The following is a 25,938-nucleotide window of genomic DNA, read 5'->3' as shown; positions in this document are numbered from 1 at the left end:
CTTTTTTTCGACTGAAAATGAATGAGATGGAAAAAAAAGTGTGGATTTTAATGCTTAACTCGTATGCAATATTAATCTGAATGTTGTTTAAACTAGTGGGGTTGCATAGAACATTTGGTTTAAAAGAAAATGTTTAGGTTGACTTACCTTTAACGTGTTTGTGTTTTCTTTGCAACTCTTAATAGCTATTAATTTAATTTCCATCACACTCAGTCATGTGTATACTTTGGGGTAAGATTAAATATAAAATACAGTGAATAAATCACTTAATTACTGTATTGCAGATAGAGATCACATTTTGTTTTGTGTGAGTTTCATCCTTTTCTGCATCAATTTCTGCAACTTTTTTGAAAAAAGTTGTAATGCAATTTATATAAAAGCCCTTGGGAAGATGGGGCAGGGGATGAGTGTATTTTTGCCTTGAATTAATAAAATGTCAATGTCCAAAAAAATCCACCGTCTTGTCTGCAGTTTACGAATAGAACTATATAGCCCATTCGTTACTGTGTACTGCCATCTAGTGTACCTAGTAGGTACCTAGTTCATGACGTCAACACATACGAATGCTATACAGTACTGTACTTCTATAAGAAGCGATCCAATTAAGAGAAAAATCTGCCCTTACAAGGAAGAAGTGCACAAAGCAGTTAATGGGGGGCATAACTTCAGTCCTGGAATGGAATTGCCACTATTTTCCTCACAACACAGTCACATTGAATTGATCAGTAGTGGCCTTACCAGGAGCGAGCCTACTCATGTTATTTGCACTTCTAAGTTCAAGGCGCATTTTTACAATAATGACACTCTTCAATCTGAATCTTCATGCCTCAACGTGCCAAGTGGAATTTGAATACACTGTGGACATACTGTACCCAGTACTGACCAAAAACGTTACAATATCATAACGTTTATAGTCTACTCCTTAAAATATTGAAAAGGTGGATCAAAACGTAAGCGTTTCAGTCTTACCATACTGTAGTATATGATTACCAGCTGATGAAGGGCGTTGTATTTCTGTATTTATTATTAGTATTTTTTTAAATCTTTGTTTTCCTGACTGCGTAGCAATGGCAATAATAAAGTGGTGCCACTGGTGGTAGGCTACAGTATTGTGTGCGATGTGGAGCGACGAGTGGCCAGCTTTGACTGACAGCTTCAGTAACCAATAATCAACACGCCGGCACTACGAGGCGGAGCCTGATTTAAGTGCAGTTGTGCAGTGCACTTCTTCAAGATGGCGGGACTACAAATGAGTCTGGGTGAATAAGACACGATACATAGGTAGTGGTTCTGACGAGATAGTTAAACATATATGTACTGGTGAGTATTCACGCAAACACACGTAAGCTTGAAAGGCATAGGTTTTAATATGATTAACAGTATGAGGACTACGGTATTGCTCGACGGTCGCTTGTTCGCCACTTAGCATTGATGCTAATGCTATTAGGGCCCTGCTGCTGCTCTGTAGGCGATCTGGGTAATGTGCGTGTTTAAATAGAATATGGCTTGGATACGTGCTATAGTCATTGACTCACGACGACTCTTCGTAGCTAGTTATTACGACATAGACGTTGGTCGTGACCATATGTTTGCTGATTGTGCTTTCACTGTTAATTTTTTCCTAGCTGCCAGAGGAATCGCTGGAGGATGGTGATCGCTGTCTTGATCCCACATTAGGCTGAATGCATTGTGATTTCCAATAATTGAGACAGTGATTCTGAAAGCTGTCTACATTAATGAAAAGAACAATGTAGTCAGCTTAGCATATCCATCTCTGATACGTGTTCTATTCTGGAATGTGCTTCTGCATGCATTCTATGTTGATAATCAGGTTAGTTTATAAGCTAAGTCATAATACGTAGGAAGAAGTTTAGATTTTAAATAAAAACAATGGAAGTAGATGATGTTCTACCACCTCTCCCTTTGGAGCCACCTAACGATTTTGGCCAAGGTGAGGGCAGAGCACCTCCACCACCTCCCCTGCAAACGTCCAGTGACGCAGAGGTAATGGACGTTAGCTCTGGTGGTGATGGATACATACGCACCCAAAGGGATGTCGAAGCAAATCCACAGCAGCCCCTCAGCACTGGCACAATTGCTTTCTGTAGCCAGCCCTCAAATGAGGCCATTTACTCCAACCCACCGTGCCCCAGAACAGCTCGTCATGCTCCCCCTGTAATCAATTTCCTACCAGATAGCAAGCTGCTTAGGGATGTTAAGGTTCGTGTTAGCTTCACTGAAAGCAGCTGTAGCAAAGACAGGAAGGTTTTGTATACAGGTGAAGAGCAGGAGAGAGTTGGTGATGATGGTTTAGACAACATGAATGGTGAGTTGGAGTTCTCAAGTGATCAGAAGCAAGCTGAAGGTAGCTCAGGAACAGCACATGGAACAGATAGTGTTTTGGAGGCTGACACGGACCTTGAGACCAAAGTAGAGTATGCCGTCCTGGATGAGTTGGATGACCTCTATGAGAATTTCATTGATAATGAAGATAAAGAAAATGGCGGCTTTAAGTCTGAGGTCAGAATTCAGCAGGAGCAAGCAGACGACGAGTCCATGGCTTACACGTATGAGGTAGGTCTGTCTTCCTACCACTGTCAATATGTCTTGTCTTTCCTTAAATCTTCCACAAAAAAGTGTGTCTAACACTGTCATTTCAAGGTATGTGTCCCTACTGACACTCACATCTCTTTAAAAATTATGGCAACCCTTCATCAGTTACCGTGAAACGGTGCACTGCGGTGTCATCCCATTTTAACTTAAAGCCATTTAACATAAAGCTCAAGGATGGAGATGGGACTTGAAGGTGAGATAACTCTGTAAATCTATACTGTTCCTCAAGATTACCCTTAAATCGTGAATGTTTCTTATCCATCAATGGTCAAACTTCAAAAGCGAAACCACTACAACATGTTAAGCTGATATAGGGTTCTGTGATTCCACTTCAGTTCCTTTTTTTCGACACTATCCGTTGATTTACCTTTCAATGATTGAAGAGGCCATTTGGTGTGGAGTACCAGAAGTGTAATTTATGAAGCATACTAAATAAAACCTATGGCAACAAGCCGCTTTGTCTTGGTGAGACGGTAATCACACAAGTATGCAGAAAATTGCCAATAGATAAGACTTTATTTTTTTATTTTATTTTTTTTTAAGGGTTGATTCATTCATGTTGATTCCTTAGACAAAAATGATTTTAATCTGATAGACATTTAAAGATTTTCATCCAAAACTGAAATACAGGTAGTACATGTACATCTTTTAAGTTTTAAAGTTGTCATCATCATCAATCAAGTTCTTCTTGAAATCAAGGTTTCATTGTTCAATTTTGTGCATATGCTCCCTCAGTGCCATGTGTTTTGACTTGACTGAACTGAAATTCTTTGCCAATCTCAAACTCTTAAAGGAGGAATTCGACAATGACGTTGACGCTCTGCTAGAGGAGGGCATGCCAGTCCCCAAAAAGATGCGTCCAGCAGAGGAAAAATATAGTGGCGACAGTGATCACCAGTCAGATGGCGAAGGAAGTGTTCAACCCATGATGACCAAAATTAAAACTGTCTTGAAAAGTAAGTGTCAGATGTTTTTATTATGCACCGTTAAATGTTTTTAATTGTCATGCCAAACCTTCAATTGTATTGGGGTCCGATCGATAGGATCGGGTAGAAAAAAAAATAACAGGTTACAGATTATTTGGTCGATTAATTTAAAAAGTGTATTTCAGTATAAATTATATTAAAAAGAAATTTCAGTGGTCATCAATTATAAGTACTTTCCACTATTCACGGGCTGGCCTGGTCCCTGTTCCCTGTGAATAGTGAGGGTCAGCTGTAAATATATTGTTTGAAAATGTAGTTATAAAATACAGTAAGTATTCTCTAGTAAGGAGTCATATTTGCATTGTTCAGGCTTTCCTTACAACAGAATTTCCTTATGTGGGAAATGACTACGATACATGTCCTGTATGAATGTGCAAGTATGTTAACAAAATACCTGTGTAACAACACAAGCAATATAAGGCAAAAAAATATTTTCCCCCAGATTTTTATTACACAAAAACTGCACTGTAAAGTACAGGTATATGAACAAAATACAGTACAGTATAACAAACAGTCCAAATACTGTTGAAAAAATACTGTAACACTAATGCAGTACAGTACTGTAATTAACTACAGTAAACTGTACTGTATTTTAGTGTTAATTTTTCTCAGACTTGGGAAAAAATGAGTATTTTGAGTTGTTGTGTTGGCTTCATTCTTTGCTGTATGAAAATGTTTGTCTGCGTATCATATAATTTTGTTGCTAATTGCAAGTAACTGTCCCGTTGATCATCACTGATGTCTGGTGATTCTTGTGCATACAAAAACATTTTTGATGCCATCTCCATAGCTTCCTTGCTGGATGGTGGCTTTACTTTGTTTACTTTTTCAAAGTTTCGTAGATTTGAGTTTTTCCGACTCAAAGTGTCTCCTGGATGTTTTTTATTTTGTGTCCAGCTGCGCTTAGTCGGATGCATTTGACTCTCTCTTCCACGGTCATTACGTTCCTCTTCGTATGGATGCCATGATCTGCAGACGGAATTGTGAATGAATACATTGTAAAGATCTTCGCCATTTCAGTATAACGCATGCCAAAGAAGTAACTTACATGTCGCCGTTTTGGATCCGGTGATGGCGGAGCGGTCAAAGTTTTTCCGTAGTATCGAGCGGGAACTGCTTGAGTTTGCGCTACTGCGGGCTTCGCTATGGGTTCCGGATACAGCACTTCTGTTGTAAGGAATTGATTGTTAATGTAATCTAGTAGTAGAAAATTTAATGCATACTTTTTTTTCTGAGTGAGGGAATTTCCGTTTGATTCGATTATGGTGGAGCGGTCAAAGTTTTTCCATAGTATAGAGAGGGGACTGCTTGAGTTTGGGCTTCGCTATGGGTTCCGGGTTCCGGATACCGGAACTTTCGTTGTAAGGAATCGCTCGTTAATGTAATACATTAGTAGAAAATTGAATGCATACGTTTTTTTCTCGGGTGAGGGAATTTCCGTTTGACAGAGGTCCGTAGGTGGGAATACTTACTGTAGTGCAGTCATATTTAACACATTTATGTTTGATTAATGTTGCATTATATTTTTTATGATTTAAAAACTATTATTTAAAAAACAAATTAATGAATAAACTGTGCCTAAATGTTGTGTATAAAATGTTAACATCCAGGTCAGGGTTCTAGACTGAGACCAATTTGGGCAACCTAATTCATCAATGAGATATATGCTGTATATACTTTATATATATATATAGATAGATAGATAGATAGATAGATGATGACCAATCATAGCTCAACTTCAGAAAACAGGTGAGCCGTGATTGGTCATTATCTGAAACCTGAGGGTCTGTGATGTCATGTTCAGTCCACAGAAGTAACAAAATGGCCCCCCCCTGAAATGGCTAAAAACGGGTGGATTTTGCTGCTAAACCCATATTTCATATTAATCATATTGCCTTGTTTCAACTAGTGGGCCTGCATAGAACATATTCTTGAAAAAAAAATATGTTTGGGTTGACTTCCACTTTAATGTTTGAATGGTCATATTTGGCCAATTTAATCGGTTGGGCCCTAAATTATATGGACTACCCTAAATTATATCGTACAAATGTTGATTGTGCGGGTGACTTACTCATATGCTCTGCAGTCTGCATCTCTAAATTGTCCAGAACCACTGCTACCTGTCTTTGCTTTGTGTGTATACATGCATTAGGCCGGGGACGTCCACCCACTGAGCCACTTCCTGACGGATGGATCATGACATTCCACAACTCGGGCATTCCAGTCTACCTGCACAGAGAGACCAGAGTAGTAACTTGGTCCAGGCCCTACTTCCTTGGATCAGGCAGCATAAGGGTAACTTGCATGCTTTGGTTGGGCTTCATCATAACAGTAAAAACTTCCTGTTGTAGATATAATGTGGTAGAGTGGTCATCTCCCAACCTGAAGTTTGCAGCTTTGAACCTTAGTCATGACCATCGATATTAATAATAGTGAAATGAAACAATCATGATCTGCTTGAAGTGCAGACTCTGAGCTTTAATTTGAGGGTATTTATATCCCAATCAAGTGAACTTTGTAGGAATTACAGCACATTTTATGTGTGCCTTCCACTTTCTAAGGGAACAAAAGTGTTTGGACAGTTGTCTGCTTAGCTGTTCCATGGACAAGTGTGTTGTCATTCCCTCATTATTTCACTTAGCAGGAACAGATAAAAGGCCGAGTTCATTTCAAGTATGGTATATTCATTTGGAATCTGGTGAGGTCATCTCTCAATATGAAGTCCAAAGAGCTGTCACGATCAATGAAGCAAGCCATCATTAGGTTGTAAAATCAAAACAAACCCATCAGGGAGTTATCAAACCATTTGGTGTGGCCAAATCAACTGTTTGGTACATTCTTAAAAAAGAGAGAATGATCTGGTGAGCTCAGCAACACCAAAAGACTTGGAAGACCATGCAAAACAAGTGTGGTAATGAAAGATAAATCCAAATCGTGATTTCAATCTCAAAATATATATATATATTAACAGGTAGTCTTAGTAGGCCACATTTCACTCAGTATCTCATACCTGCTCCATCGGCTGACCGTAGAAACAGAAAATATGTATATGAATGAGAAAAACATCATTAGAAAGTTAGCACTACGAAAATACAGTGTATGTGCGCAGAGAGCAGAGCTCGAGCTCAGACTTTTCATGCAGTTTTTAGCTAGTGTTACGCGCCTGGGCTAGTCAACTTGGCTTTGGCAGTGCATTGGGGTTTGGCCTCCAACCCATCAGCAGCTCATTAGTCAATTAGCTGTATTCCATCGTCTTGATTACTTAGCAATGAAAGTAATCTAGCTGTAAACATCCAATTATATTAGTGTTGTGACATTTTAAATGGCTCTTTTGGGGTGAATGATGAGGATCCCCAGCTATGTGAGAGCCATTTGTCTTTTCAGTCAATTTGGTATGGTATTTTGTAACACTGAAGCAATCTGGTTCAGTGTACAAAATATAAGGTACAATTGTAGAAACAAACCCTTCTCCAAATTTTGGGGGGTGGAATTTATTAGTGTATGTTTTCATAACTGGACTAGTACTATAACAAATGAAAATGTCGTGGAAAATACTTTCAAGAAAAGAGTGGGACCCCAGCTGAAAGGAAAATGTCCAAAGAGCAAGCAGGAACTGAAGGCAGCTGCAGCGGAGGCCTGTCAGAGCACCAACAAAGACCTAACTCAGTGTCTGGTGATGCCCACGGGTTCAAGACTTCAGGCTGTCAAAGATTGCAAAGGTTTTGCAACCAAGTATTGAAAAATGACTATTTAATTTATAATTGATAGTTTGTACAAATACTTTTGGTCCTTTAAAAAGTAGAAGGAACATATCAAATGTGCTGTAATTCCTACACCGTTCACCTGATTTGGATGTAAATACCCTGAAATTAAAGTTCAGACTCTGCACTTCAAGCACATCTTGTTTCATTTGAAATCAATTGTGGTGTTGTACAGAGATGTAATGCTGACAATTGTGTCAATGTCCACATAACATATTTATGGACCTGACAGTAGGCGTTTAAGGTGTTGTTTCCAATATTTGTCTTACCACCTTTGGTCTGCCACTGTGATCTAGAAACATGATCCTCCAACCAGCAGCATCCCCTGCTTACACTATAAGAAGATGAAGGAACATGAAGAGAAGGAACTGAATGGCGTTGTGGATCCTCAAGCAGAAGAGTTCCCTGTTAAGCCCAGCGAGGCGGCAAATGGTGACGACCATGTCGTCGAGAACTCAGACAACACCGCTGAGGTGCATGATAATGCGCCCGCCTCCGATCCTGCTGATTGTGTCCAAGAGGGTGAGGGCGTCACCAATACCAGTCAGCCTGTTAAAGGGGCCCCAACCTGTGACATTGCTCAAGGAGCCCTTGGACAAGTCAGGGCTAAAGTGGAGGTGTGCAAGGATGAGTCCATTGGTAAGCTCTTTTAACTGCAGGATTGGAGCTAATTTATGTTTGTGCAGGATTCATTTCCAGTTAGCTTCTAACTAAAGCAGTGCTTCTAAATTATTTTCTGTTATCCCCGAACCCCCCCAAGAAGAAAACATTTAGCCCCCCAAACGTTCCGCTGCAACTACAAATAGTATCACTTGTATATAAGATTGTTTTAGGTATATACTTCTGCATAGCATTGTAGTATCCTTAACATTGACAACTAAGCAAAAAATATAGATCAACTTGTGCATATGGGTCACTTTGGCGACGCATGTGTTCATACAGCAGACGAGGCAGAGTTCGCATTTATAATGTAATACGAACGCTTACACAAAAGAATCAGATTTTTTTTTTTTAATCCGAATTGAGCATTAAGACCTGCGGTGTGAACCTAGCCTTAGTCACTCACTATACCTTTGTACCAAATTTTAAATATTTGCTTGAGTGCAATTTTTATGATCATAGTCTGACTCTATTATACGTTTATCTAAAGTATTTTATTGTCCTACATTTCAATGCCACTGTTCACTATTCTTGAATTATTTGCTCTTAAACAAGGATATACTCGGTTTATGTTGCTCTATCATATTAACAACATGGAAAAAAAAAAAACGATATTCTTTATCATGATAGTTTTTGGGAAAATGTATTTTTCTAAAAACTGTGTTGTGTTGTTAGGTGAGTGACCTCCGCCCACCAGATATAGTGTGGAAATAGCTGCAGATGAAAAGATAAGAATGACTGACAACTTCTTGAATGTTAAGTGAAGGGTGGCAATATGTTCAAAAGTATAATAATTTTGTTTACAAAAGGAGTGAACCTATAAAATTGCAGTTTTGAATGTGATGCAGTTGAAAATTTGACCTAACTTTTGTGCTGGTGCTCCCAAGAAAAGCAGTTGGGAGCGCACCATTGCAAAAAGTCTAGAGCCCTACCTAAACCTTAGAACTAATACTCCCTGCGCACACTCTGATGATGCTAGTGCCACTACCACCTACTGTAATGGATGTGCAATTACACTTTATTCTAGTGCAGCAAAAAAAGCCATGTTCCCTGAAGTCCCACTATTTGAGAAGTAATGAATTAAGGTATTATTAAATAAAGCACAGTATTAAGGCTATACATTCTTGAGGACTTGAAGACTTTTGCATAAACCACAGTACTAACGCTATAAATTCTTGACAGTACTTGAAGACTTTCGCCTATACCTGGAAAAGTGCTTTGACTTTGAACAAGTGACGGTGAAGAAATTTCGCACATGGGCTGAGCGAAGGCAGTTTAACAGAGACATGAAGAGGAAACAGGCTGAATCAGAGAGGCCCATCCTGCCTGCAAACCAGAAACTCATTACACTGTCAGTCCAAGATGCACCTACTAAGAAAGGTAAAATACAATGTTATACAGCTCATGTTGAATATTCAAATTAGACTTTTGACTTACCGTAGATACTGTATTTATATCTTTTTGCCTGTCATCCCCTAAATTGAATGTTTGTGCTAGGGCTGGATGATAATTCAATATCAGTATGTATCGCGATAAGACACCTGATCAATATCAATAGAAAATGCCTTCGATAAAATGTTTGATAGAAAAAAAAATCAGTCAGCAAACCGGCAGCATGGTGCAACGAGGGTGCCGTCGACTCAGTACAAGTCTTACAATGTGCAAGCGTATACAATGGGTACGAAAAGTACTCTGACCCCTTAAAATTTTTCACTTTCTGTGTCATTGCATCCATTTGCCAAAATCAAAAAAAGTTCATTTTATTTCTCAGTAGTTGCACAAGGGTTTTCTAATATCCTTGAGCCGTCTGACGCAATGGGCAAACAGCTTGTACCTTTACAACACTGGCGTGATAGTTGCTGGAAATGGGCCTCTACACACCTATGTAGATATTGCACCAAAAACCAAACAGTTGCAGCTAGAATTGTCATTTACCACGTTAATAATGTATAGTGTATTCCTGATTAGTTTAAAGTTATCTTCATTGATAAAAACTGCTCTACTTTCAAAAATAAAGACATTTCTTGGTGACCCCGAACTTTTGAACAGTAATGTATATTAGGAATGTAACGATTTATTGAAAATTGATTTTATATTGATATAAATGCTTAAAATATGCATTGATTTAAAACATGAATAAATAAAAGAATCGACTCGCAACGCCATGTTAACTATAGCAGATAGACTATAGCCTATAATAGATATAACTATCTCTATCTCTGTTGTAAACAAACTGCATACGCACAATGGGTAAATTACTTGACACTAGAAGTTCCCCAAAAACAAGATTAGATTACTAAAACGGCAACTTCCAACGATGAAGACAAAATCGTCAACAGTGAATTTTAATAGTTAATTTAATAGTTACTTTATTTATATATGTAATCATTTGTTTTTCCTCTCGAAAAAGCCTCGTATCCCACAGTCTGGCCTGCATGCTTTTCTACAGTTTAAAGGAGGAACACACGACGTGCTGATACCACCTACAGCATAACATATGAACCAATCAAATTTGTGTGCACTTCAGGGACCACTTGGGCAAACATAAACTCTAAGAATATTACAAGGGCCACTTATAAATGTGTACATTACACAAACACACACACACAAACTTTGTTTGCACACATTTGAAATATTTCTGTCACTGTTCTGAGGCCCTTTTGCGTTTTTTGTAGTGAGTACAAATACTGTCTACTACAGGAAGAATGTTAAAAATTGTAATTATTTTTTTTTAATTTTCATCGCATGAGGATTTGTTGTTGTAATAAAAAAATACATTACATATGCACAGTATGTTGAATGTATAAATCAGTCTTGTCTTTTATCTTTCCATTCCAACAATTTACAGAAAAATATGGCACATTTTTGAGATTGCGATTAATTACGATCAATATTTAAAGTAAAAGTAGGTTTTGATTCAAAGACTGTTCTAATAGCTTTCTTTGATCCTTGAATATGATTATGACTCAGCAATGAAGGCAATCATGCAATTTTTGTATTGACTTAACTTTATATTCATCAGAATTTGTCATCAATCCCAGTGGGAAGTCTGAAGTTTGCATTTTACATGAATATATGCAGCGTGTCCTTAAGGTTCGGCCTGTTTACAACTTCTTTGAATGTGGTAAGTTTTGCTTTGAGAAAAAAAATATTTGAAAGCCGCCTGACACTCTTAAGGCCCTGATACACCAAAACCACCAACAGTGACAGACGCTTACCCCCTGTGGCGTCCGGCCGTCTGTCGGCACGTCGCGCAGGCAAAACACACCGCAACGACAGACAGCGACGCTGTCCGTTAAAGTACCATCTGCGCATGCATAAGATGTAATACCCTTCCATTCCATCGGCGGCGATAGTCACCATTTCTCATGGTTAGAAAACTCCAACCGGAAAGATATTGGCCGGGGGCTGATTATAACAACGTAAGCAATGCATTCCGCTCTATTCTTAGCTCACGATGAACTCCCACGCAAAGCAAACCATCACGTTCTTGACACGTTATTGTGAAATACTTACATTCAACCCTCGCTCTTGTACTTGTAAGAAGATTAAGGCAGCGGAGGCGTGCTCACTGTTTTTTCCGCCTTTGTCACTTCACGTTGGTGATCCGCGTGCTGATTTGCAAGCTAACAGCCAATCAGAATGACCAACTGTCACGACTGGCGATGCCGATTCAATATACGTAAACGCCTCCAAGACGCTTACAGACGGGTTACGACACTAAGACGGTGGCCACTACACTAATCAGACGGCGCTTAAAGACGCAACGACGCTTAACGACCTCCGACGTCGGTTTGGTGCATCAGGGCCTTTAGGTTGAAGTCTATCGCCTTTTCAGTCGTTGAGCCATGCTTGTGTTCCCTGCAGAGAACCCAAGTGAACCCTTTGGCGCGTGTGTCATTATCGACGGAGTCACCTACGGCACAGGGACTGCAAGTAGTAAAAAACTTGCCAAGAATAAAGCTGGTAATTTGTTAATTGGACATTTTGTGAGATGGTGCAAATCATAATACCATATAAACTTGGTGTCACAGTAGTGCGATTCCATGCATGTTTCTTTAATGGTCTTACTCTGACAATTTTATGCATACTGCAGCAAGAGCCACTTTGGAAATCCTTATACCGGACTTTGTGAAGCAGACCTCCGAGGAAAAGCCTGTTGAGGCAGATGAACTTGAGGTACATTCAGTCCTTCCTTATGAACAATATTGGAGTGAGCAAGCATCATGTGTATCATTAACTGTGTAAAGGTGAATGTCTCTAATCAGAAATGACAGCAGCAGTAATCTTACCCCCACAGTATTTTAACCATATCAGTATAGAAGACTCGAGAGTGTATGAGCTGACCAACAAAGCGGGGCTTCTTTCACCGTATCAGATTCTTCACGAGTGCCTTAAAAGGTGGGTGGAAAATATTGCACCCACACAATTTCACTTCCTTCAATAGAAACAGAAAGCATTTTGACATTATGTGTGGTAAAATCACTTCATTATCCCTCTTCATCATTAAAAATGAGAAACAATCCTGAAAAATTTTAACCTCTGATGGAGAAGTCCTATTGGCCTTTTTAATCTGTGGGACTCCGGAGGCAGCTGATGGGTACCAGCTGGACAAGCGGAATGCAGCTTTGGTGGCCGCTGAGGGGATAGCTCAGGCATGCGAGGAGTTCGATAAAGCCGTGGAGAATTACTTCCAGACAGGTTTAAGAAATTCTGGTTCACCATCCGGCATCTCAGAAGGTGGAAGCAGTGTCCATCAATGCTATGTATAGTGGGTATGGGGCACTTCTGACCCCGACTCGGGACGTTGTGAATCAGTGAGGGGAAGATTTCAGAGTCCTCAATTCCACAGACATGCCTTCCCATGAGGAAAGTGAGTCTGGAGACTCTGATGTTGGCAGCCTTTTTTAACTCATTCACTGCCAGACATTTTCAGACCCTCTTTTACCCTAAGGTTTGAAAAAATATAAATACGTTCCTAGGATTGAATAGCTGGACTGTGAAAAGTCAAATAAATTCATCAATGGCAGTGAATGAGTTAAAAAATGTGTGTATTTTAGGTACAAAGCGTGATCTCACTTGTGTCTTAGGATACATTTATTTCTATGGCCCTAAGGTACTTCCATGCCAAAGGGGACCTTTGCATCATGAATTGAAGTCAAAAGTCGCTAAAACTCTACTACCACTCGCCATCTTTTTACGACACCCGGCGAGCCTTCTCCGATGGTTTGTCATAACGCAAGCACAAAGTTGGATACACTTGTGCTCTGTGGGCTTTTTGTCCACAAAATGAAAAGAGCAAATGTTTAGTTTTTTTTTTTTTTTTCGAATAAAGATTTTCAGCGTAATGCTTTTGCGTTCCTCATCCCCAGGCAGCAGGCGGGAACTCCATCAATTATCACAATAACATTCTCTCTTTGTCGACGTTGCATGTTCAAAACATTGTTCTTGCAGCCACAGATTCAACTTCTTCTGGTTGTTAGTTCACGCTAGTACAACCGCGAACAGCGCAACAAGTTCCCATGCTGTGTTGTGTGAACAAGTTAAGACCGCTTTGGGAAACGAAAGCCGCTGTACCAAATTCGATGTCTCATAAAAAGTTGTCCACAATTGTTTCTACATCAGAGCCCCAGAACACAATGATATCAAATTAAATGGCCTTTTAGTACAAATCTGCAATTTTCATTATGCTATTCTGTTCCAACTAATCCTGGCACGCAGTTGTCTTTCCACATTAACTACCCTCTCCTCTTAACTTTACTACCTATAGAAACCATGGGATGGGAGACACTAGCATAAAATTTGAAGTGATACCAGGGAAGAATCAGAAGAGTGAATACGTGATGACTTGTGGCAAGCATACTGTGCGTGGTTGGTGTAAGTGGTTTCCTTTCTTACACGTTTTTTGTCACGACTGCATATATGGAGTCGTTTTAAGATTAATTTTGTACCATGTTAAAAATTTAAATTGCTTCCAAATGTACATGTCAAATGAGAGTGATACTTGGATTCATTGCTTTTTTTTTTGTTTTTTTATAATCTCTTCAACCAGGCAAGAACAAGAGAGTTGGCAAACAGCTAGCATCTCAGAAGATTTTGCAAATGCTTCATCCTCATGTGAAGAATTGGGGCTCACTACTGCGAATGTATGGCAGAGAGAGTAATAAGATGGTCAAAAAGGTAGGTTTTAGTTTTGATGAAGTAATGATTGAGTCCATTTTTCAGAGCACTGTTTCTCACAATCCATTTTGGGGCAAGGGTTAGAAGGTCACTGGCATCACAGTGGCATGTGGCCGCCCACCACATTTATAGTAGATGAGGTTGCTGTGTAAATGTCTCAATGACTTGGATGTACCTGTTTTATTACATAGGAGAACTCAGACAAAAGTGTGATCGAGCTGCAGCAGTTTGCTAAAAAGAATAAACCAAACCTTCATATCTTGAATAAACTGCAAGAAGAGATGAGGAAACTGGCTGCCCAAAGGGTAAGTACTTCAATGTCGAAATATCTGATGTAAGGCACAGTAATGAATCTTAATCATCAAATGCTATCTTCATCTTGAGTCGTATAATAATCAGAGGTGGGCGTTCTGTCTATCTGACGGTTGATGAACGGAAAGATTTTAAAATAGACATAGCATAGACGGAAATCCCTTTATTTGGTCCGCCATTGGTCTATACTTCGTGGCGAGGAAAATAGTGAGTTGTTGTTGCTTGGGTGACAGATATATGATATACATGAGTGAGGGACCAGGCTGTGAAGAGGCTTCCAAAGCGCAGTGAGTCACCATTTCTGCTCAAACATTGTCCAACTGCGTGAGTGAAAGTTTAGTCTGACTGGCCGACGGACGGTCATTTAAAATTAGAGGCGGACCGGCTTATTGACGGGTACTATTCCCCCCCCCCCCCCCCCCCCCGGGAAACAAGGCGAATGATGGACGACGGAAGGGTACTCACGCTGCAGACGAATGACGAATAACGGACGCACTTTTAGTAAAATGCCCAGCTCTGATAATAGTGCATGCGCTTTGCATACAACACTGTTTATTTATCAGTCTATTTATCTGTTCTATCCCTTTTGGGCAAAATACTAAAATTATTGAGCAAGTGACAAGTCATTTTGCTTCCAACAGTCTCTACTCTACTGCAGTGTTTTTCCAACTTTTTTGAGTCAATTTCTTTCATTGAAAAAATCCTGCGGCACACCACCAGCTGAAATTGTGAAAGAAAGTTTGGATAAACATGAATCACTAATTCGCTTGTCTCTAACCAAAGACAATTGGCTACCCGCTGCTGCTGCTACCTACGGGTATGGAAAAGTACTACAATGTAGTAATGACATGATTACGTGCCAGGCGCTAGACCGCACAGGCACACAAATGAGATAATTTCCCACGGCACACCTGACAATATCTCGCGGCACACTGGTGTGCCATGGCACAGTGTTTGAAAAACACTGCTCTACTGTATTCACATTGAGTATTTATTATAGCTCATCTTCAGATGGATACAATGACTTTTTGGAATAATTATTTCAAAACTTTTTCCACTTTTTTAATGTGAACTATAATGTGAACAATCGAGATCACATCGAGAAAAGTGTTGAGGTGGGCATGAGGAACTTCTAGAAGAAAATGAAACACTACAGCCAGAGGGTGAGAAGATGCCTGAAGAATTGAGACGGTGCCCATGCACCAGCACACTTCTTTGAAGAATGCGGGCGATTGTGCAGAGTTGTGGGAACTATAGAAGAATGAAGTGCCGTGCATAGCGCAGAGTAGACTTAGGATAGACGTATTTGTGATTAGCAGTATGGGTTCATGTCAAGGAGGAGTACCACAGATGCATTTGTTGCCTTGAGAGAGTTAATGGAGAAGTGCAGCGAAGGCCAGCAGGAGCTAAATTGTGTCTCTATGACTGGGTACCCAGGACGGAATGCGGTGCTGTATGAGGGAGTCTGGAGAGGCAGCGTTATGTTACAATGGCGCGGGACTAGTGCGGCGTGGTGTGAGTGCGACAGAGGAGTTAAGGGTGCAGCTGGGACTACAACAGGGATCAGCTTTGAGCCCCTTCCTGTTTGCAATAGCCATGGATAGGCTTACTGATGAGATTAGATTGGAATCCCCATGGACCATGATGTGCGCAGATGAAATTGTGATGGGCAATCAAATCAGGGAGCCGGTTGTGCATGAATGAGAGCGATGGAGGGGGGAAGATTGAGGCTACCGGGAGAAGAGATGGACGCAACGGTGGTGGACTTTAAATAATCAACATCTCAAAGCAATAGTGAGTGTAGAGGATCGGTAGAGAAAGCTGTCAGCTGTGTTATGTTACAGAAGAGTCTGCCAGGATGAAGGGAAATGTTAATAAGGCAGTGGTGTGGCCAGCTCACTTGAGTCCAAAACATCTAACGCTGGCAGTCCCTCTGATGAGCCCATTTCTAATCCTATCCAACCTACTCATGCCTGAAGCCCGTATCTCACTGGACGGCAAAGGTTTGCGAGTGTCCGCGCACGTAGCGAATCTTCGTTAGATGTTTTGGAGACATGTAGACCGGAATTAGATGGTTTGGACACGTCTGGGGAGCGATTGTGACAACATGGTTGGACGAAAATGTCAGGAAAGGTCGACTAGAACAGCTCAACTGATTTGGGGTTAATAAGGGTCACTTACACTTTAGATTTAACAGCACTAAACACTTATTAGGATATGTATAGCTGATGATTCATACTGCCACTTTATTTTCTCCGAGTTGTACAAAGTTGTAGGTCACAAAGGTGGAAAAGGTTTTGAAATGATTTACCCTGGTCTCTGCTTTAAATCACAAAACCAGGCGATAACAGCTGTGTGTAGAGTTTTTATATTCCGTCCTTGTCACACATCTAAATATCCAACTGCATTATTCACTCTCCCTTGTGTGAACGTGCACACACATTCCCTGGTTCCTTCTAATGTGAAAGACACCGGCGAATGAATGCTGCCCATTGACATGGCCTTTTCACAAATTTTCCTAATACTCGTGTGTGAATGAGGTGCTAATGGCGCTTCAGGGCTTCTGTTTCTGTGTAATGTCAGTTCTCGATCCGTTTCCTTTACTCAGAAGAGTACAGACACGATTTGATGATCGGAATAGTCACTGCAAAAAAAGCTTTATTGTTGCCTGTTTGTGTTTATATAGGAGGAAACTAGGAAGAAGCCCAAGATGACCATCATGGAATCTGCCCAGCCAGGAAGTGAACCTCTCTGCACTGTTGATGTTTAAGCAGACTCCACACTCACTTTCTTTCAGCACTGCAACGTCATCGCTATGTAGGATCTCATCGTTATGCCATTAGAACTGCTTGCTACTTTTTGTCCGTGTGTAGTTAGACTGGTTGGTAGACATCAGGGTTGGACAAAATGCACTAACAGACCATAGCGCAAATACCATCTACCTCTCGAGATGCATCCCAGCTATGGTACAAGGAGAAAGTCACCCAACGTGCAGATAAGATGGCACGTCGTAAACATAGTCAGAATACAATGCATGCACGTCTGACTGCAAGAGCCACTACCTACCATGGTTTTGTTTTAAAGTGTCTTAATAGCTGCATTTCAATACCAGCACCTGTGTTTTTATTAGTGCGTAACCCATTTGAAAGGGACTACTTGTATTTATACCATTGAATTGGGAAGCAAAACGACTTGTATCTTATTGGCTGGTGTCATGTCTAGTGTTGGGGCGTACGAGATGATTTATGATCAATTTTTCTTCAGAATTGACTTGGTTTGCATGCTTGAAACGTGTTGTGAAGTGATGAGTTCTTGGAACAATTGTTTATCACTTGGGTCCTGTCTAACAGATCTGTCGCCCACCTTTTAGCCCGACCCCCGGCCACGGTCATTTCCGTGGGTCTTGGCTTTACAACACTATATTTGGGTACATTTCATTCGCTTTGCATTTTGGTGCCCTTAACCTGAATTAAATGGTCTACATGTTGCCTTAGCTAATCCATTTCACAAAGGGCTTTGAGTGTATGGATTGGACCTAAAACTTGGTCAGGCAATGACAAGACCAAGTCCCCGCTACAAAATAAAGCATTTACCTAGCAAATTAGTATTTTAAAAGATAAGTATGTCCACAGCATGAGTTATGTCTTAATGTACTTTGTATCGGTTTTATATGTATACCTTCCTTCTGACAGCTGACCATGCATATGACCTTAAATACATTATATTGCGCAGAATTCCACCTTGAAAAATGTAGTTGGAAGGCTGTCAAGTCATTTAGTCCAACACAAGCTTCTGAAACTGTATACCAAAGCCTAAAATCCAGTCGTATGCATTTTATAGACTACCTAATGTTGCTGCAAACTCTACCGTTAAAAGAATAGCTGTAAAAAATAAAAATAAAAAAAGACAAGCTAAAATAGAATACTGCTGTGCATTCAAGTATTTAACTTGACATCTTTCAGATAGGAGGCTGTTGTGATGTTTAGTTTTAAGAATGTGTCCCCCGCCCCCCAATTGTGTGCGTGTGTTGTCTTGCAAAGTGTTTCAATGTGACAATTGCTTTAACATGTTATGCTCTTTTTGACTTGCACCAGTGACTTCTTTGGGATGATGTTGCCTACAGAATGAAGTACAGTATGTATTGTGACTGGTGATGTTTATGCAAATAAAAATGAATTGACTAATCTAATGTCTGCGGTATTCAACCGAGAAATATTACACAGTAGATGCTGAAGCAGTGTTTTGGAAATGAAAGTTTTATTCCAAAAGAAATAGGCAGCCTAAATTAAGGAGGGAAAAACTAGCTGCGTTTCAGATGAGAAGGCAAGTAAAGGGTGAACATCTAAATGAATTGTAAGTTGTCAATTTGTTGACTTTCTCATTGGCAAATGAACTTTTTTAAGGTGAACATAAAGTTGCTTGCTGATTGTTGGTCTGCCGCTGCGAGTTGTAGTCCACTCTCTCAAAGAGCAGAACCATCTCAAAGTGCGCTGTCTGAGGAAACAAATCCACAGCCATGGCTCGCACAGGCTGGAATGGCGCTCCGTGAACTCTGTTGGAGGGTGCCCTGCACAGGCTAGAGCAGTTTAAGACGATCAGAAACATGTTTTCAAAGTGGGACTTAGGTGTGTGGAAAAAGTTTAAAACGCACTCAATGAAGTTATTCATGGCTGCCTTGGCATTGCACGCCACATAAATCAGTCTCTTTAGATGCTCTGCTCTCCTGATGGCAAGTATCACCTTGGAATCTGTGTTGTTCAGACCGCACACTCTCATAAGTAAAACATCACGGTAAGTCATTAGTTTTTATAGACTTACGTAAGCCTGCCCTCGGTGGATCCACAATGGCTGTCAGGTTGGGTGACACCACAGCATTGAGAATATTGGGGAACACATCTTCAGCTTTCCCGCAGTGGAACTCGATATTGCTGAGCCCTCGAGTTAAGAAAGACAAAAAGCCACGAGATTGTCATGATACAGGTGGACACAGGATCAAGTTAAAAGATGTATATTGGACAACTAGCAGCAGCAACTATTTCATTGTTTATACATGAGAGCACTCACCATTAAGTGTTGCATTAACTTCAGCATCCTTCACCGCCTCCTGGCAAAGTTCAATTCCAATTACTTTCTTGACCCGCTGTAGAACACCCCACCCCCCAAAAAACAAATGTCATTTTATGTTTCTGGGCATCACATCTCTCATCCAGCAATTCTTTAGTAGTGTCCCGTGTGTGTGTGTGTGTGTGTGTGTATACTGGATATGAGCTCTACAAAGATGCATAAAAGTACAAGTATGGCCCATGACCTTAGCCAGAGAAATGCCAATAGTTCCTGTCCCACAGCACACATCCAGAACTGTGCTGTCCTGATCCAGTTGCGCCCATTCCCCTACTGCGGAGTACAGAACCTCTGCTCCTGCTGTATTTACCTATCAGATTGCACAAAGAATGGAACAAGTTCGACGTACGCTTGTTGTTAAACTAAGAAAGAAAATCATGCTATTGTGAAACAAACACTTTGTGTATTGACCACAATGGATTGACAGGAAATTACAGTGCATCGTTTTGGGACCATTGAGGCTCCTAAGGAGTCAGCTGAAAAGTTTCTTACCTGGAAGAAAGAATGAGGAGATATTCTGAATTTTAAACCAAGAAGTTCCTCGTGGATGCAGCCATCTCCTGCTACCAGCTCACACGGCAAGTCTTCAATGTTAGGAGATTTCCTTCAGCCGCCAGGGGAACATTTGTTTTTCAATGAATACATTACTATCATCTAATTACCTGCAACTTTCACTTTGCATGATGCCTTTATACTTTATCTTAGATAATAAACATACAATGCCAAGCCCAATTCATTAGGTAGCCTACGTTGTATTTGTATCCTACACAGTGCCATTAAAAAATATTTGTCCATATCAAATTTGGACTTTTTTTACTTTGTCTCCTCACTTTAATGTTTAAGATCATGAAATGTATAAATATCAGACAACGATAAATCAATTTAAACATAAAATGCAGTTTTAGAATGGTGACTTTATTCAGGAAAAAACCAAATGACACAGCCCTGCGTGAAAAGGTAATTGCCCCTTGAACCTAATAACTGCAACCCTCAGCAGTAACAACGGAAATCATAGCATTTTCTATTCTGGGCAATGAGTCTTTCACATCTTTTATAGATATATTTCCTTTGCAAAATTGCTTCGAATCGGCCACATGGGAGCACTTTAAAGTTTAAGCCTCAGCATTGCAATCAGATTCAAGTCTGGTATTTGACTAGGCCATGCCAAAACCTTCATTTTGCTTTTTAAAGCCATTCACAAGTTGACTTGCTGATGTGTTTTCAATTGTTGTGATGCAGAAACCAAATGTGCTTCAGCTTGAGATCACATACTGATGGCCAAACATTCTCGTTCAGAATTGCTACTTTTTCCACATAGGGTCAAGAAGCTTTGAATATTTTTTCCCTTAATAAATCAAATCAGCGTTTAAAAATTGTATTTTACGTTTACTTTGGTTATCTTTGTTTGATCTTAAACATTAAAGTGGGGGAATTGTGCAATGAGAAAAAAAATATTTTAGAAGGGTCCATATGTATTGTAGTCTTTCGTGGCATTGTACATGAGCCGTATTAAAGAACCTGCCTTGTTTACAAACATTTTTCAATTTTGAATAACACAGTGTGCCCTACCCCCAAAAATAATTCATTTAAGTCCATACCCACCCACTTTCCTCCTCACCTTTGGCCCTCTCTGACAAAGTAAAGAGAGGTGATGCCGCTGTCTTTGCCCTCTTCCTCTGAAAAGTATTTCTTCATGGAGCTCTTTAATGCATCAAGTTCTGTTTCTTCCAGTTTCTGGCAAATTGTTGAATATGCGCAATCAGTCAGAAACGGCCTCCAGGGAAAGACTTAGCAGTAATTAAACGTGAGCGCCTATCTTATGAACACAACTCTGTGCATTACCTGCGGGTTGAAGAATGCTATAGCCATGGCTTGCTTGGTCCTGGTGGTCCGAACAGTCAGCTGTTTCCAGTGTCCTTCATACGTTTCAGGACTGTACACGCTGTAAGGTGTTGACCTATGCAATCGGTTCACATTAGTACGGCGAAGGGAATCAAGTACCAAATATGAAATGGGAACATTACCGCTTTAATTTGACTACTGGACTAAAATGAGTTTTCTACTAAATATCAAGGCACACCGACATGAAATCGTATGATTGATTTATTTGTACAAACCTGATAAATTTTTGAAAGTCACGGACAACTTTTTTGGCTTCGGCTGGGACATGGCACACCTCCTCCGGCCCCACCACAGCACAGGAGCCTCCTTTATATTTCCCCAGGCGGAAGCCGACCGTCTTATCCTCCCCGTCGGCGCCCACTGAGATGAGGAATTCACACTTGTTTCTGTACTCCGTCTGCCAGCATACACAAGGGTTGGACACCATTACATTTGAATAAGGAATATCGAACCCCTGACTGAGCCAAAACAAAAAAATATCCCCAAAACATACTGAGTGGAAGATGTATGGGCAGATGAATATACTGTAATACCTCTCATACTGATTAGACCACGGGCCGAATGTTTGTCCGAGCTGCTCCAAATGAACAGCGTTGGTGATTATCAAAATAATTTGTTTCTGCAATGTTTAATACACCGGTAGGTAGACACTAATAAGAAATAGAAAAATATTTTTTAATGATAACCCATCATCCACAAAAGAAAATTATCTGTTAAAAAAAAAAAAAAAAGACATACACAATAAGACTTCTGGATTAAAATGTCAAATTCTAGATATTGAATTGCGTTCCTAAAGAGAAAATGTTATAGTGCTTTACTGTTATGCTTGATACATTTTTGACTTGTCAAAAAAGCCCAGTGAGCTGTGCTTTTAACTTTTAAACTCAGGTTTAAAGGTGAATTCAGCAGAGCTGGGCATACTGCGTATGTGACGGACCGGTCTGCCTATCTGCCTATGACGGACGCCCATTTTGTAAGCGATAATCGATTGACGAGAAAATTAAAAAAATAGTCGGGAGCCCATTTCTTCCTGTCTATGTAATTGTCTTTTCGCAAAATTCCAGAACATCCTCCACGGGCTCACGACACTGTTACGAGTACTGTATATTCTGATACATTTCATTGGTTAAGAGACTTGACAATTGGATAAAAAAAATTTAAAAAATGATGTATACGCTTGCCAGGCTTTCAGGGTAAACACGCCACTGAAAATTCATTTTCCTTCATTCTATTAGGCACTGAAAATGACATCACAACGACCAATCACGGCTCAGATTCAGAAAACAGGTCAGCCATGATTGTCATTTTCAGTCGACAGAAGACAAGATGGCCGCCCCCCAGAGACGGCTATAAACGAGTGCATTTTGCCGCTTACCTTATATTCCACAAACACAATATTAATCAGAATGCCGTGTTTCAACTAGTGGGCCTGCTGGGAACATATTCTTGAAAAAAATATGTTTGGGTTGACTTCCGCTTTAAAGACAACCAAAGAGTGAGCTCAAGAGATTGTCCAGTCCAGAAATCCCACAACATACACGATTATTGTTCCGTCACCAACCTGCGCAGGGGATGGACGAATCGCTTCTAGGGGACAGCACATTCGGTTGTGTTTTCCTTTCACGTCAAAGAGCAACGGCAGCATGGCTTTGTTGGTGCTTGCAATCTCTCTAACAGGGAAACAACACGGAATTCAGCATGAAAAACGATAGTTCGAAGGAGTTGTGGTTTCCGAAGGTTGCCATAGAAATAGACGACTTGCGCTCACTTGGCCAGCCTCTGCAGAACGGCTACCACATCTTGCTCCTTCCTCCTCAGCTGCTCCTCATAGGGAACGTTCCACAGGGGAGTCACCACGTTGGCGATCTGGACACTCAGCGGCTCCTCCTTCTCGTCACCTTCTGCTCGCTTGGGAGGAGGCTGCCCTCCCGGACCGTCGCCCTCTTCCTGCTTCCTCTTCCTCTGAATGGGATCGGCTTTAGGCTTAGCCAGTTTGACGCTCAACACCTGGCCCTTCCACAGCATGCCGTGCACCATCTTCATGGCTTTGTCGCGCTCCGCCTCGTTCTTAAAGGTGACAAAAGCAAACGTCTGCTTGCCGAACAGCTTGATCTTGTGCGGGTTGAGGCCGTGCTTGGCCAGGAACTTCTTCAGGTCATTGAAGCCGATGAACTTGGGCAGATTCCGGATCTCCACTTTGAAGATCTCAGACGTAAAAAGGTCTTGCTTGATGTAGCCATAAACGCTGGGCTCCGACTCCACCTCACCTTCTGCTGCAGTGCTGACGTGCTCTGTGGAGTCGACGGGGTGGTCAGCAGAGTCCGCTTCCTTTGTTGGCGCTGCTGCAATCGCTGGGCTGCTACTACAGTCGTCCATGACACTGCTGCCAAAGAAAAATTATTAACTAGTTTTAAGAATTTGAGAAACAAGCAACATGCAGCGGATATAAGGGGTTTGTGATTTAAAGAAATGACATTGACTGATCCTTTCAAAACTTTTAATAATGTGGTTGCACAAGGGTCGACACCCTCTTAGAACTGGGGAAACCGTATGACTGTGTTTACAACTAACCATCCAATCACATTCAAACTCATATTAAACGGGAATCAGCACACACCTGCCACCAGTGCTTCTGAGCATCTCCGTTGTTATAGTCAACGTCTCCACTTTTTTTTTTTTTTTAATTAAATGCTGACTGGTACTTGGAACTGTTCATAATTCCCTCCACCTTGATGGAGGACAGTCCCAAAGCATGATATTGCCACCACCATACTTAACTGTAAATAAGGTGTTCTTTTGGTGACGAGCAATGTTGTGCTTATACAAAAGCAATCTTGGAATTTTGGCCAAAAGGTTCAACCTTGGTTTCATCAGACCATAACACATTTGCGCACATGTATGCAGAGATGGGAAATCCAAGTCTGGAAACTAAAACCTCTGCCACAGCTCAAGCCACCACAGGTGATTCTACTCGCTCGTTTACCTCTCTCTGCATGGATTTGGGAGCTTTCTAGTGTGTTTTGGGAAAATGTAGCCCGGTTTTGATGTTTTTCTCTAAAAGACAAATGACAAAGACGTGAAAAAGATGAGGGATTATTGTGTTAAAATGCAGGACAGAAATTCCTGCAGGTCCTTCAGTTTTGCTGTTGGCCTCTTGGTAGCTCCTCCAACCAGTTTTGTTCTTGTCATTTCAGCAATCTTGGATAGACATGCAGTTCTTGGTCACTATTGTGCTATATTTTCTCCACTTGGTGATGACTGTGTTCACTTTCATGGTATATTTAAAAATCTTCTGTATTCTTCTGCTGAACGATATATTTTTTTTAACAACAAGATGTTTTGTGCTGTGAGATGTGATGACGAAATGTCTGGAAAGGCCTACTAGAAAATCTGAAAATGATTTTGGGGTTAATCAGAGGCACTTCAAATTGTGGCAAGTGTGACCTAAACATTAATTTAAATGTGATTTATGATTAGTTAATTCTGAACACAGCCACATCCCATTATTAGAGGGTGTGCAGACTTGTGAAAGCACATCTCAAGTTGTTTGATTTTAGATACCCTCTCGAAAGGATTTCATTTTGTTTCAACCGATGTGTGCAGGTTATAAATCACATTATTGGTGGGGGAAAAAATTGAATTACTTTTGATATCATTTACTTGTAGGGCAAAATAAAAGTTACTTAACAGAGGCGTGCAGACTTTTTATTTCTACTGTAACTGTCTCTGCTTTAACATAGATAAACACTGGGGAAATTTGTTTTCAGAAAACAGACTTTTTCATGAGCGATGGAAAGCAACCGAACGGCTGTTCAAAACAGAATATCGGCAAAGCTATAAAGACTATGTTATGCTAGCACGATACCAGGCAGAGTTTTGAGTATATATGAAGCGTTGCCTTACCTTCTTAAGCTACTTTTAAACACACACTGACGATTCAGGAAGCTGCCATGTTGATGAAACCACGTGGCGTTGACTGAACTTTGAACTTTCTTAAAGTGGTACAAACACAGACATTTGTTTCTGTCGGAAGAGGTCTCGTCTTTCCCATGTATTTTGTGAGTGGGAATCTTATGAAGACTGTAGGAATAAGAAAAATGTACAGCCATGTATAGTGGTTTGTCTTTTTATAAGTCTCCACATGAAAAACACCAAACATTCCTCGCAACAGCATTTACACAAGTGTTTAGTATACAACACTGGATGATGGATGGATGGATAGATGATGACTACGAACTTGAATTATTATTATTATTAAATTAGAATAGGACAATACATGTAAAATAGATTACACCCAACCAGCTAAAATCTGCCACTGAGCTGTACAAGTAGAAAGACACCAACATTGTTGCCATTATTTACCGAAGAATATGCAGTATTTTGCTTGTTGGGAAAGTGTACAG

The 25,938-nt window shown here is 40.5% G+C and overlaps 2 protein-coding genes and 1 long non-coding RNA gene across 4 annotated transcripts; 1 reads left to right on the top strand and 2 right to left on the bottom strand.

Moving 5' to 3' along the window:
- The first annotated feature begins 1,165 nt into the window (after positions 1–1,165).
- Positions 1,166–18,701, top strand: dgcr8 (DGCR8 microprocessor complex subunit). The gene is made up of 14 exons (XM_086031083.1): positions 1,166–1,320; positions 1,626–2,574; positions 3,407–3,569; positions 5,752–5,894; positions 7,657–7,999; positions 9,203–9,400; positions 11,043–11,144; positions 11,888–11,986; positions 12,117–12,199; positions 12,321–12,421; positions 13,791–13,897; positions 14,073–14,200; positions 14,392–14,505; positions 17,199–18,701. The coding sequence occupies exons 2-14, from the start codon at positions 1,891–1,893 to the stop codon at positions 17,280–17,282; spliced, it is 2,349 nt and encodes a 782-aa protein (XP_085887209.1). The 5' UTR covers positions 1,166–1,320; positions 1,626–1,890; the 3' UTR covers positions 17,283–18,701.
- LOC147147779 (uncharacterized) lies at positions 4,029–6,081 on the bottom strand. The gene is made up of 3 exons (XR_015086849.1): positions 5,671–6,081; positions 4,648–4,766; positions 4,029–4,568 (listed from the first exon to the last, which is right to left on the bottom strand). It is a non-coding gene; the product is annotated as an uncharacterized LOC147147779 (long non-coding RNA).
- A 49-nt stretch (positions 18,702–18,750) lies between the features above and the next one.
- On the bottom strand, positions 18,751–25,606 carry trmt2a (tRNA methyltransferase 2A). Of its 2 annotated transcripts, none has more exons than XM_086030129.1 (12): positions 25,439–25,606; positions 23,304–23,918; positions 23,097–23,205; positions 21,751–21,932; positions 21,476–21,590; positions 21,252–21,367; positions 20,126–20,237; positions 19,821–19,943; positions 19,577–19,652; positions 19,331–19,447; positions 19,164–19,260; positions 18,751–19,088 (listed from the first exon to the last, which is right to left on the bottom strand). In XM_086030129.1, the coding sequence occupies exons 2-12, from the start codon at positions 23,909–23,911 to the stop codon at positions 18,911–18,913; spliced, it is 1,833 nt and encodes a 610-aa protein (XP_085886255.1). In that variant the 5' UTR covers positions 23,912–23,918; positions 25,439–25,606; the 3' UTR covers positions 18,751–18,910. The 2 variants fall into 2 exon arrangements, with proteins under 2 accessions (XP_085886255.1, XP_085886256.1); XM_086030130.1 differs by having other exon boundaries at positions 23,304–23,915; positions 25,439–25,598.
- Positions 25,607–25,938: the final 332 nt, after the last annotated feature.

The sequence above is a fragment of the Filicampus tigris genome, chromosome 5, assembly GCF_054856515.1.
Source record: "Filicampus tigris isolate MCC_2025a chromosome 5, RoL_Ftig_1.0, whole genome shotgun sequence".
Classification (NCBI taxonomy): Eukaryota; Metazoa; Chordata; class Actinopteri; order Syngnathiformes; family Syngnathidae; genus Filicampus; species Filicampus tigris.
Note: the sequence above shows the minus strand (reverse complement) of the source record. Positions and strands in the feature narration are given on the sequence as shown.